Below are 14,376 nucleotides of genomic sequence, written 5' to 3'. Positions count from 1 at the left end.
TTGGCCAAAAACACTGAATCTTTTAGCCATTAAATATTAATCTATTAATTAATACTGACAGTGAAAAATGCTGCATTTCATAGTAATACAAAGCATTATACAGCAATACTATACTAAGTAAAAGGAAAAAAATTCATATTTTTTACTTCTTTAACTTTCATGTTATAGGCTTCATAGTATACAGTGAAACCACGCACAATAATGAGTTTTTTAAAAACTTTGTGTTTTAATGATATTGACCAGAGCTCTCCCCAAATCCAGAATTCCACCAAGCTTCTTTTGAATTATAATCTTTCTAGTGATTAAATACCAGGCCTCCGAAGAAGATAAGAAATAAATTCCTAAGCTATGTCACATAGTGAAAGGAATTTCTCTGTTAATTATTTTTTATTGACACCAGGAACCTAAGCACCCCAAGATAGTTCAGAAAAATTTAGAATTTGATTAACAAAAGGCAGTAGGTAGCAACTACTTTGGAATCAGAAAATAGCCTAGTAAATACACTGTTACAATAATCTAACCTCTCTTGTTTTCTAAAATTATGAAACATCTATGTGCAAAATATTACAGAATCCAGAGATGTAAACATAGTAAAATCAAAATAGAACATACGGCTACCACAGATCTAATTACCCAAAGGAAAACCCAACAGCACACAGTGGAGCTCTCCAGAACAATGTTCTGATGAAGAAAAGAGCAAACAATACTTAAGGAGCTCTTTCCTTGAATAGACTGATACAAGACCATCTTAGCAATATATCTGCCTATAATCCAACATTCAAAAAAGGCCAACTCTTCAGTAATGAGTTTAGCAATTTTTACATTCTTGATATGCTTTATCTACCTTTTACTTGTGCTTTTCACTGTCTAACCAGTGCTTGGTTTTACCACATTGTAAATCAAATATTTGTGAGACAGTCAACTGTAAAGTATTTTAAGTGGGAATAGCAGCTCATATAGTATGTGTGGGTGCATTAATAAAGAACAAGAAACAGGCCTTATGAGTGGGCTGGGGCATCTGTAAATAAGTAGAAAACAAACAATCAGCTTGAAAAGGGAGAGTTTAAAGGAGACTTTCTATACCACATGCCGTACAAAGTCAGATGCTCTTTGCCATGTCACTGGAATAGCGCTGAGGTCTCCAGCTGGAGAACTATGTGAAAAGAGGAAGAGAGGCTGGATGGTGGAGAGCCAGGTGGCAGCGGACAGAGGTGAGAAATGAGTCTTTCTTGCTCCCCTTTGCTACCCGCTAAATTTGTATTACATGTTGTACTAATCATACATCTACTGGGTTAATAGGCTTCGATTTTTAAATGCAAATGCATCCTGGTAGGAAAAAGTCTAACTCATACCCTAGTCCCAATTATTTATTTCGAATAGATCGGTGCCTTCAGTCCAGAGACTGAACTCTGGGGACAGTGATGAGGAATATTTATTAATGAAATTTATTTCAATTTTCTTTAGCAAATATATCCAGGTCTTACCATGTGGTAGGTTCTGCTCTAACCATTTTACAAATATTAACAAGGGAACAGGACAAGGTGGGGTTGAAGGCATCCTGAGAAGAGAATGAGGGCAATGGGCACATGGGTAGGAGGGGATGACAGGACAGCAGGAAAGAAAAGCAGGAAGAAGGCCAAGAAGGGAAATGTCTGGGTAAAAAACTGTAAGCTTTATAACTTTGCCTAAGGCCCTAGAGACAGTCGATCACAGAAAAATTTCTGTCACAAGTTCTTATCACTGGAAAATGGTACAAGGATAAATTCTAAAGTCCATGACCCTCAGCTTTCTTGATCCCAATTTGGTTCAGTCACCTTGGTTCATATCAACCCCTCTACTTTGGCCCAGTACCTGACAGATTCCACTGAAAATAGGAAGGACTTGGAAAATTTATGAGCAATTAGCTATATATTGGCCCTTCAGAGCATCGTCACCTCTGTTTACTGTTCCAATTTCCACTCCCCGCCAGGATGACTATCTCTGTAACACAGACAAGCTTTCCTGGTTTGACTGTCCTTGTGTCTATTCTTTAAGTACACGGCTGTCCCAACAGGATGTATCCTTATCTTCAACTGCTTTTAAGAAGCTTTCTGGACATGGGAGAGCACAGCACTGGTGTCCCTGCCTTTGCCTGGAGCTCCATCTCATTAATTCAGGCTCCAGCACAGACAGCAGCACACCCATGATATTTTTTTTCTATGTGGATTACTCTGTATGGGTTTCTGCACAAGGAGAAACTCAATCAAGAGTGATGAATGACTGGCTGAAAATAGTACACTGATCTCTCCATCAACAGGTAAAGCTGGAGCAGCAAGGGCACAAGTACAGGGGAGAGTGGTCAAGGCTGACACATGATCATGGGGAAAGTGAATTCACAAATATGTGGTACAAAATAGACTTAATTTATTGCTTTAGCTTAAAACTATCCAATATTTAGAAACAAATGCATTGTTCTATAATGTCATCATTCCAACATTTAAAAAATACTATATTTTTATAATTAATATATAAAATAATATGAATATATAATAATATAAAATAATATTTAGTAAGCTCAAGCATCATACAAATTGCTTGACCAAAAACAGCCAATTATTATCTGCCAAAAACATTCTTTTGAATATCTGAGTAGGATCTGAAGGGCAGAGATGATCTAGCCAATGTCCTACTCCCTCAGGAGCTGTCCCACCTCCTCTTGACCAAATGGCTGTTTCCAGGCACCTTTTCACTGAGGGAGGGAAGGCCACTCACAGATGGATGTGGCCCGATTCTGCTGGGTCCCTGTCTGATGAGGGAGAGCGGCATTTCAACAGGCATTTCATAGGAGATAGAATCTCAAATCAGAAATGCCGTTTGGTTACATACAAATAAAAACATACCCCTCATCCTGTATTTATTCTGTACTTATTACTTATATTGTTACTTCCAAAAAGTATTTGAAGCAGGGCACTTACCTCGTTTTGCTACAAAGTACAGTCATAACGTTGAATGTACTTCTCAAGTTACAAAAAAAGAGAATAATTTTTCTGTATTTACTTGTCCACTATTAAACCTGTCATTTACTAACAAGAATATCAACTTCTGGAGACTCTAACTTAAAGAAATTTGATATTACCTTTAAAGATTGTCTCTTAGTCACATAATTCTCAGACTGGAGCAATTTCTCATAGTCTTCAAAAATCTAATGAAAAGAAGAGAAATATCAGAGTGTAAACCCAGCGGTGATTTCTCTGCATTAAGTTTGCTTGCTCTCTCACTTCAGAAGTAAATCCCCAACCCTTTAGCCTAGCCCAGCCCAGCTGCTGTGCTTTGTATCCCTGGGCTGATCACCACTGTCCATAGGGAGGTTTCCCCATTTCACCATCCTCATTTACACGTAGGGATACTGGAGGACAAGGAGTTAAGTGATACCAGAGAGATACTTCCCTTTGTTTTATTTTAGTTCTGTAAATTAGAAATTGAGTAGATAAATGAAGTAATTGAGTCCTCCCAATAAATCACTTTGAATAAAACATCTGTTAACTCATCTAATGAGCTACAGGATAACTCATTTCATGCCATTTTAAAGAAATCTGTTTATGTAGTCTTGCTGGTAGCTATTAGCCTATGAATAATTTGAGAAAAGATTAAATACACTTAGCAACTCATAAAGAATCAAACTGTCAAATTCATAGCATGAACGGGTAGAGGAATAGGGCTACTTCTGCCACATAATGGCCATGTTAATCCCAAGTGGCCTCTCTGGGGCACTTCCACTCTCCCCAGAAGCTAGGGGATGCTGGTGATTGGGGCCCGTTTCCTAATGTGATTGGTCGTCAATCACTGCCCAGGCCCTTCGGTTGAACACAGAGTGCCAGCGGCTGGCGAAGCTCAGTGTCAACCTCCCATCACACATACACACACTCAGAGACCACTTAGGTGGGAGGAGCAAGCCTGGCAGAGAACTGAAGGCAAGAGAGCTCAGGGGCTGAGGAGGGTAGAAAAGGGTCCTGGTCCTCAGAGGAGCAAGTGCCAGGTGTGTGTGCGTGTGCATGATGAGGGCAAGCTGTGCACACTGAGGATAATTCCTGATAGAGAATTAAGAAAGTGAAAAGTAAAAACAAAATCATGCAGCTCACATTAAAGTCACAGGAATTATACTCTTTTACATAAAGGACTTGTTTATTCTAATTGTCATGGAACACAAGGAGGATTTTTCACTAAATCTGTCACACGAATGTCGTGGTAAATTTTAATTGTAACTATAAAATGCAAATACACGCATGTAAGTTATTGTTGACACCCCAAGCTACCAGTTTCATTACTTTAGGTCATATATCATGTTCTCCAGCTTCAGGTTTACTGCTAAAGAAATATGAAACTCAAGAAGTATGAAATGTTTAGGGAGTATGAGTTCTCAAAGCTAATGTTCAGGTCAGTGTAGCAGGCTCAGCACCTGTGAAACTACTAAATTACACATGAAGTGACTCTAGATTCAGAGACAAATTTAGGTAAATAAGGGTCAAAGAGAATGAGTTTATGGTCTCTCAGATTATTGCTTATTATCCTTGAATGCAAACTGCACAACACATTTATCTCACTCATCCTATAGAAGAGATTAGTAGTTAATACTACAGGTTTTGTTATAAACTATCTTTGCCCTCTTTATTTTCATTTATTATAAATGTAACGTCTAATGAGTCTTTAACATTCCATCCAGCATCTACAGTTACTGAACAACTAAACTATAATAACAATTCATTTCCTAACTTCAAAAATATGTGATTTTCTTTTAGTCTTGAAGCTTTTGGATATCTCTGGCAATAATCTTTTTCTCCCTTCATGTTTTACACTTTGATCAAAGTTCTCCAGTTGATCCATGGGTATTCTCTTGATAATTTTAGGATATGAAAATCACTTTTGATTTCATGATTATATTGATAATTCTTAATCTCAAACCAAAGGAAGATCAGCAAACAATTTATGAATAAAAAATCCATAGCTTAATTTCTGTGACTTGGATGTATGAAGACACAGGATACTGATAGGGTATTTCATATCTTCCCAGAGTCATCTGTTTCCTTTTACATTTTTGTGTGGCTAGAAAATTTTAAATTACATAGTGGGTTGCATTGTATTTCAATTGGACAGTACTGGTCTAAAGCAGCTAAACTAATACTGGAACAAACCTTATAAAGTTTTGCTTCTAGGTTTGTGCTATGTTTCACTTTAATTATGCTATTCCTATTGCTGATACACTTAGCAAAAGCACAGCAGCTCTTGGATGGGTCTGTTCATTCAATATTCATTTAACACCACCAAATGTATGGCACTGAGTTAGGTATTAGGGATGTAAGTAATAATGATAAAAATTAATACATGGTATTATCCTAAAAACTTTAAATCTTGTCAAATTCCTACAGCAATCCTATGAAGCAGGTATTATTAATATCTTCATTTTTTGGTAAGTGCAGTTAACTTGTCCGGGATCATACAATTAGTAAGAGGTAGAGCAGGATCCTGAAGCAAAGCAAGTGGACACTAAAGTCTATACTGTATTCTGAACCACTGTGTTTGACAGATAAGGTTCCTGCCTCCCAGGGAGCTTAAGAATCAGTCAGGAAGATATAAAGACACACCATAATAATACAATGTGGAAAACGTGTGAGAGAGAAGGAGAGAAGGAGGAGGGAGGAAGGGAGGGAGGGAGAGGGGGAGAGAAAGAGACAGAGAGAGAGAGAGAGAAAAAGAGAGAGAGAGAGAGAGAGAGAGAGTGTGTGTGTGTGTGTGTGTGTGTGTGTGTGTGTGTGTGTGTTTGGGGGTGGGGGGATTACAGAAAGCTTCCTAGAAGAGTCACATTATGAAACCGAGCAGGACCCTGAGAGGCCTTCCCAGGAACATACCCTCCTGAGTCCCCCACTTCTTGTTTGTAGAAAAGCTTTAGCCTCCTAGGTCTTCCCCAAGTTTCAAAGAGCAAATTTAATCAGAGAAGTGAGAAAATGCAGAAACAAAGGAAAACAGCCAAGCAAGACAAAATAATAATAGTTTAGCCATAAAACAAAGTCAAGGATCTTTAGTTCCTCCTCAAGGTCTATAGATAATATCCTGAGCCATATCCTTGAGTTGTTTTGCAGATACTAAAACCCTCACCAGGTGGAAGAAGTTAACTGCATACTGCCCACAGGCATGTAGACCTCATACTGGTTGGAACCAAAAGGTTGATGATGTTAACCCCTGAAATACCACCCTGTCACCTTACCACCAACCAGTCAGAAGACTGTCCATGAGCCGATGAGGCACCCCACAACCCTCACCCCTTCCTTGAAAACCATTTGGGATTGGGGTCTTTTGAGCATTAGCCGCCCCACATTCCTTGCTCAGCCTTGCAATAAATGTTGAATTTTCCTTCATCACAACCCGGTGTCAGTAGACTGGCTTTGCTGCATGTTGGGTGAGTTTGGTTCTGTAACAATTACAGCTAATTATCAAAAGGTTGAGATGGATTCACCCTTAGAGAAGGGAGTTGGAAGACAGATATGTATTTTGGTATTTCTACTAGTAAGTAAAACTAGTTATCAAACCAAGTAAAATGATTTATACTAGTAAGGGTCGGGTGCTCTTCCATTTGGAGTTTGCTACTGCCTCTTAAGGGCAACATGGATGCTCTTAAGTCAAGATCAAAGTGAGCAGGTACTAGTTGTTTCCTGGAGCTCCAGAGCACAACAGGAAGAGATGTGAAAAACGAGAAAGCCCTTATCTCCTGCCATCCTCTATTTTCCATAGTTTCTTGATGACCTGGTTTCTAGGTAATAAACCAATCGGGTGTATGGTTGGTTTCAATTGTGTATCATAAATAGGAGTAAGTGCTAACAGATCTAAGGAGAGAGAGAGAGGAAGAGAGAATGAGGTAAAGACTTAAAAATGACTTCTACTTACAGTGTCATAATTTTGTTCTAAGAAGTCTGCTACCAATATTTTATGTCTGGTCAGTAAATCCTAGAAAAAGAACAGTCAAGTGAAACAAAATTATTATAGGTAACAAATTTTATAAATCTATCTTTTTCTTCTAAGATTTTCTAAGTCCATTAATTTGAAACATAAGAGTTTCAGAATATTTTCATTTACATCACAAAATTACTTCCATTCTTAGTTTAAGATGTGAAATACAATTTGTTTCATGCTAAAAACAGCAGAGTGCTTTAAATTCATACCATAGAAATAATTCAACTAGTGAAACAAATGTCACCTAACAGACAAGTGTACAGTATATTTCTTCAAGCCATAACTCTACATTGTAAAAATGATATAATAAATATTCAAATAAAGTCTATGATGACCTTTTAAAAATGTCATTAATAATCATTTATTAAAAAAAGAACTCTGAATGGACTAAAACCATATCTCACAAGTTAACAGATTTTCAACGATTAACCTTTAATTTTTCTTAACCACTTTTGAAACGTAAGTGCCTAGGATGCTGGGAAGCACAAGAATGACATTTAACAGAGCCATCTCAGCATCATCCCACTCTTGGGTTAATGGGCTGGGAAGTGTTGTTCAGTTACTAAGTAGCACAATGCACCCTTTCAAAGTTGAAGACAAGTAGCCTGATCTAACTACAGACATAACTCTCGGAAAATTGAACAAAAGCATAAAGGAATGTTTGACTGAAAATTCATAACTAAGTTATATCCTTAATTCACCTTAATGTTGAAAGAAAACAAGCCTCAGCTAATCCGTTTAACATGATTAAGGGCTAAATACCCTGTCTAGGTACTATGCAGAATTTAATTAAAAACGCAACAAGAATTTTCAAGTTTTCCAAAATAAATTCTTATACTTTAATACATATTTAATTAAAGCTTCTTAAAAGCATATACAAGATACACAACATAATCTCACAGAGAAAAAGAAGGCAGCAGCAATGGTAAAACTCACTTATTTCTATTTCAATAAAAAGTTAAATATTTAAAGCACTTTGCACTACAATTTTCTTTTTTTTTCAGTTTTATTTTTATTTTAAAAAATTTTTATTGGAGTATAATTGATTTACAATGTTGTGTTAGTCTCTGCTGTACAGCAAAGTGAATCAGTTATACATATACATATATCCACTCTTTTTCAGATTCTTTTCCCATATAGGTCATTACAGATTATTTGAATAGAGTTCCCTGTGCTATACAGTAGGTCCTCATTAGTTTGCACTACAATTTTCAAGTTCAAAAATGAGACTGGCTATTAATTTCATTTCATATTACCTTTCATCACAACTTGATTGACCATTGGGCCTATCAGTGGAGAAATGTACTTTTTTCCTCAGGAGAACATGTAGTACTGTTCTGGAATCGCAATTTTAAAATGGGAAAACCCTCTAAGGAATTCATTCCTGGTCCATCCCAGGTCAAAATTCAAACCAGTTCCTATGTCAGGGGACACCTCAGAGAGTAAGGTAGTTCCACAGCATCCTCTGGGGTCCCTAATCTTTTTCTAAGTGGATATTCGGGATGCCTAGTTTTCAGATACTCTCTTCCCCATCTCCTGAGCAGTATCAGTGATTTTCTAAGCTGACCCAGGTTAGAAAGTTCTCTCCATGGGCTGCAGCAGACACTGTGGATGGCTGCACCCATGGGGTTCTGCATCTATTATGACAGTCATCAGCTTCGGCTATGAGGACCATGATCTCCCATGGCCTCAGGCCCTGCACATACAGTGATGGTGGCAACGGAAAGAGTACTTTGCAGATGAGTGCTGCCTGGAAAGGTTTTCCATTCGCTATACATTAGTGTTACACCAAAGAAAGAGGAATAAGGAGGGGTTTCTGTTAGTAGCAGCTCCTTCAAATTCTAAGGGAAAAAAATAACTTTAAAATCTGATAATAGAAAATATAATATGGTAGGGTAGAATTCCTCCAGCACACGTGTATGATGGATACAGCCAATAAGTGATTCGTGCACATACACTCTTACACTTGAGTGTGTATACATTATATATACATAGATATACCCTCCAATTTATATACATAATAAATGTATGCACAAAACTGGAGGGATTATACCATATATATATATATATATACACACATACAGACATATATAACATAATACATGTATATAAACATAATACATAGACAAATACAGATGTTGCATTATTATAGATCAAATAACTGAGTGGGAGAAAAATTGCTAGGATCCCACCCAAAAAGGAAAAAGCAGAAAATTGCCAAGAAAAATAAAGTTCAAATTTTAAAGAATTTAAAGTTTAAAAAAAGTATTTGAAATAGTGTACTCTTTCATCCCACCTCGTAACAATTGTTTTGACAGGGCTAGGTTCTGCATAGTCTAAGTATCATGCTAAAAAAATGTTGATATTGATATTTTAGTGAATTCTTCACAGCTTGGGAGAACTCGGGGTGCAATGACAGAGACAGACATGCAATGGCAGGGACACGATACTACATCAGCCAGCAGCAGCTGCATTTATTGAGTTTTTACTACGTGCTGGAGAGTGTGCCGAGCACCTTACATACATTATTTCTAATCTTCACAACTCCGCAAAAACAGAGATTATTTTCCTCATCTCACAGATGAAGGACATATAGCAAGTCAGGTGCAGAGAGAGATGGAATTCATACCTCTTCTTATCATGTCGATTCTTAGAGGGAGAGGTGAAAGAGATTGTGGTTGTAAGGAATCTTTTTTGGGAAAGGACAATTTGTAGACAATACCGTGACAAAAACATAAGCCAACAATGTGAAAACATCAATGACTAACTGGGCAGTAGTCATCCTGCGGTTCAAAACAAAAAAGGTTAAGCCTAAGAAGTTAAAAACAAAGGCCCAAACCAACCAGCCAACCAAGTAAACAAATCCCCTTGAAACCAGCTACTTAAAAAAAAGTGACTTATGGTCATTACATTATATTAACCACAGCATTTTGGTAAAATATAGAAAATAGGCATTTTCAATATCAGTAGCATACTAGGAAACTTTTTAAGGTTATTTAGATTTTCAAGGACTTGACTTAAGTTCAACGGAAAATATGCTCATGTACAAATCACCATAGTTTATTTTTGTGATTCAATATTGTGCTGAAAATTAAACTGAGCTGAACATATGATGCAAGACACTATTATCAAGTATAATTTATTCTATTAAATGTTGAAAAATCTATGGGGAAATTTTCAAAAATAAATGCTCAATTGAATTTGATCGTCCCCCTCCATTAGAGTTGTTCTATGTTTACAGTTATTTGTGAAGTCTTATTTATGGATTTTTAAAAAAGGAACTAACTTGTTTCCATGACAGCACAGAGTCATCAGATAGAAAAGGAAAAAAAATGGCACTACAGTAGCTACTAATAGAGAACATCTCCTCAGTTGTTTAGGCACAGATATTTGCTAGAAAGAAATGGAACCATCCTTTGTGTTAAATGTCCTTCTTCCTATCTGATGCACCAAGGCCCCTCCTACCATGTGTTCTAGATATACTCTTGGGGGCTTCATCTGTAGCCACTGTACAACTGTTGTTTTGCCGGGTGAGACTTACCGCCTATGAAACAGAGAAGGCTCCTGGGGTTTCTCAACACCCTGAACACAAGTCCATGTTTCTTGCCCTCGCTGCTCCTCTTCCCTCCACCCACCGCCAACTCTCCTTAGAGTCTGTCCCCTGTCCTTTCCTCCTCTTTTCCTTCCTTCCCTCACTCTTTGCTCTTCTCACTGGTTTTCTTCTTCCTTCTGTGTCCTTGCCTTCTTCATAAGCCCATATGAGCTTATGACAAGCATTTAGAGTTGCTTTTTCCACAATGTGACAGACAGGTCTAATTGCATTCTATTTACTGAATCCTCTTATGATCCACATCATACACAGTTGGCTATGCTCTGACCTAAGGAATACAATTTTCTGCTTTTAAAAGTTAAACTGCCTCTTAGAGGCCAAATGACTAAATGCTGAAATTAAATAACCCAGCTGATTCAGAAAAAATTACCTTAAAAGTAGCAAAGGCGTCTGAAGCAATATCAAATGTTGACAACTCCACATACTTAAAGAAATCTCTGAATTGATTAGAAAAGAGGACGATTTTGGCAAGCGGTTCATGTCGAATACATTCTCTCAGCATAATCCCACAACGTAAGGCGATCTGTGGGGTTTCATATCTAAAGCATAAACAAGAGAGAAACAGAGAACTATGTTGTTTTATTAACAAAATAATATTAATGGTATCAAAAGAACCATTTTAATACTGCTGTTAATGGAAGCATAGATACCATTTGTCACAGTTCATTCAAACACCATTCTTTCAATACCCACTAAATATCCACAATGTGCCTGGCACTATTCCAGATGCTGGGGATAGAAGAGTAAGCAGACAAGGTCACTGCCTTCCTAGCATTCACAGTTTAGTGCAAATGTTTCTGGTGGGGGAGGAGACAGACTATAAACAATGAAAAGATAATTTCATATACTTCAGTGCTGTGAAACTGAAGACAACAAAATAGGTACACTATAGAGTGTACTTAATTTGCTTTAGTTTAGACTGAGTGGTCAGGGAAGAAGCAAAGCATTCAGTCAAAGGGAACTAACTGTGCAAAGGCTCCAAGGAAAGAACCAGCAGCTTTGTAAGCCAAGGTAAGGAGTTTCATTTTTCAGTGTGATAGGAAGCCTTTGGATAGTTTAAAGAAAGCAATTAACACAGTCTATCATACGCTTTAAAAAAGATCACTCTGGGGCTTCCGGGGTGGCGCAGTGGTTAAGAATCCGCCTGCCAGTGCGGGGGACGCGGGTTCGAGCCCTGGTCCCGGAGGATCCCACATGCCGCGGAGCGGCTGGGCCCGTGAGCCACAATTGCTGAGCCTGCGCGTCTGGAGCCTGTGCTCCGCAACGGGAGAGGCCGCGATAGTGAGAGGCCCACGCACTGCGATGAAGAGTGGCCCCCACTTGCCACAACTGGAGAAAGCCCTCGCACAGGAACTAAGACCCAACACAGCCATAAATAAATAAATAAATAAATAAAAATTAAAAAAAAAAAAGAAAGAAAAGATCACTCTGGCTACCTGTGGAGAATCTTGTAAAACAGGGAAGAATGAGCTGGGGAGCTAGAGTGGAAGCAGGGAGACTAGCTAGTAGGAGGAACAGAAGCCCAGCTGGGGATGATGGGGGCTTGGACTGGGGTGGCAGTAGTAGAATAGAGGACTGTGGGCAGGTCATGTATATTTTTCAGGGGAAGAGTCCACAAAGCTTGTAGATGTTGTAGTTGGGGTAGGGTGCGGAATAAATTTGGGTGAGGGAAATTGAGGATTCAAGAATAATAAAATAATATTTACATGGAATTCAGAATCAAGAATAAAATCTCCTTCCCACAATTTAGGAAATAGGCTACTTTGCAACACCAAATTTATAAATACAGTAGGGAAAATAGCAAAGAAAGGTATTTGAGAGAATTCATTAAACCAGTGTGGTATTTATTCATTTTTTCCCCCATTTTTATGTGGAATAATATTCACAAATATCATCTGAATATTCCCTGAAAAACTCATATTAACATTAAATGCTAATATATTCAGGTAGGCACTATTCTTTGCAGAATATTAAAAAATGCCAATTTATAGTGTTAGCAATTTCTCTTATCATAAGAATTTGAAAATCAGCCTATTGGCATGCAGGGAAGAGTTATAAGGTGGGTTTTATTAAAGATGTTATAAAGATGGGTACGTTTTCTGAAATGTGAAGGAGAAAAACACTATCATTTATTAATAGAGTACTTAGGAGAATATAAAATGAAGACTGTTGACCTAGAGAAAGAACCTAAGGGGCAGACAATTAAAATCCAGACTTATTAGTAAGATATTTATGGACTTTCATAATTTTGCTTTAAACTTAACTTTTCAATTTCATCTCTCATCACATCCCTTAATTCCTTGGGGTACGCCATTCTCTCAACCTAGAATGCCCTTCTCCTTAAGTTTCCACCTCTAAGATTCTCTCTCATCTTTCAAGATTTAGTTCAAATGCCACCTCCTCCTTGAAGTGTTTCCGATCACCTACCATTCAGAATCACTCTCCCTTCATACTTCATATCTTCCTCCATACTCCTACAACAGCTTGTCTGTAATTCTACCTTAGCACTTTTCTCATTCCGCACTATAGTACATTGCAATTAATTGTTATAAATCTGTTTTCTTTACCTCATTACAAACAACTTAATTGCTAAGGATATGTTTTACTTATCCTGTTACCTTCTCCTCTCCTCCATATGGTGCCTATGTCTTATTTACTGTTACCTTCCCCCATCCCTACCCCAGTCTCCGAAGAGTGCCTAGGATAATGCTTTTCACAAAGGCATATAATGAATTTAATAAACTTCAAACTCTGATTAAAATTCTTAATACTAGAGGACTCTAATGAGACACAAACTTTGGCTTAGAGAAAAAGCTGTATGATCTCTAGCCAACGTTTTCTCATTTCTTAATTCAATTGTCAAACTGAAACTATCTATAAAAAAAGTCTCTACTCCAACTTTTGTGTATAATTAGTTCTCTTTTTTCTTTCATTTGGTGAAGTTTATTGGAACCATCTGTGATGCACTGACTATTTATTCTTGAGAACCAAGAGAATATTTTAAAAGACGCTACTCTGGGTCAGAACACTTGTCATTCCATCCTAGTAGTTTGTGCCCAAGAGTGGAACTGTCATTTCTCTGAGATGACAACTTCTTAAAGTTAGGAATATATTGGGATATATAAGGAAAGTCCTAATTTTCCTCAGCACCTTTGAGGAATTTATAATTCACATACATCATCTCAACCTGACTACCCTCTAGGATATTGACTTTTGATAGTTTATTGCCTACTATATAAAGAAGTGCTCCATAAGTTAAGTCTACCTTAAGTTTCAAATCCCAAGAACATTAATATACTTAGGTTTGGTAAAGAATCAATCTTTACCTCATCTATTTTATTCTACTTGTAGATAAGGGTCTCAAGGACAAAAGACCATGACAAATCACTATGTTCTCCACAACAACTAACTTAATGGCAGGTTGCTGATAAAGGTTAATCCAATGAATGTTGAATCACTATTTTATAGAATTGAAGCATATCTTCCTGCTGATTTGTAGTTTGGATCATATAGTCCGGACTATATAATTAACTGTGTCATTGTGGAGAATGCACACTACTTTATATGCATGCTTATTCAAATAATAACAGTGTGTAAGATCTGTTTCAAATTTAATAAAAGCCAAAGTGTAAGAGAAATGATCTCATCTAGCAGTGAGCTACAGTAAACATTACACAAAAAATGGTTAGAAGAAAGACCTTGTGCAAGAATATCTCAATTTAAGGACACAGATTATATTATGTAAGGAGAAAAATGACTTTTGTTGTTACTGATGGAAGAAACAA

General features: G+C 37.4%; 1 protein-coding gene across 4 annotated transcripts in view; it reads right to left on the bottom strand.

Moving 5' to 3' along the window:
• CAB39L (calcium binding protein 39 like) overlaps positions 1–14,376 on the bottom strand; it is a 95,007-nt gene that overhangs the window by 14,150 nt on the left and 66,481 nt on the right. For all 4 annotated transcript variants that reach the window (XM_036831362.1, XM_036831360.1, XM_036831363.1 and 1 more), the window contains 3 exons: positions 10,962–11,130; positions 6,916–6,975; positions 3,116–3,181 (listed from right to left, as the gene is read on the bottom strand). In XM_036831362.1, coding sequence (XP_036687257.1) covers positions 3,116–3,181; positions 6,916–6,975; positions 10,962–11,130 — 295 coding nt within the window. The remainder of the gene's footprint in view (positions 1–3,115; positions 3,182–6,915; positions 6,976–10,961; positions 11,131–14,376) is intronic.

This window comes from Balaenoptera musculus, chromosome 18 (genome assembly GCF_009873245.2).
Source record: "Balaenoptera musculus isolate JJ_BM4_2016_0621 chromosome 18, mBalMus1.pri.v3, whole genome shotgun sequence".
NCBI classification, from domain to species: domain Eukaryota; kingdom Metazoa; phylum Chordata; class Mammalia; order Artiodactyla; family Balaenopteridae; genus Balaenoptera; species Balaenoptera musculus.
This window is presented reverse-complemented; position numbering and strand designations above follow the sequence as displayed.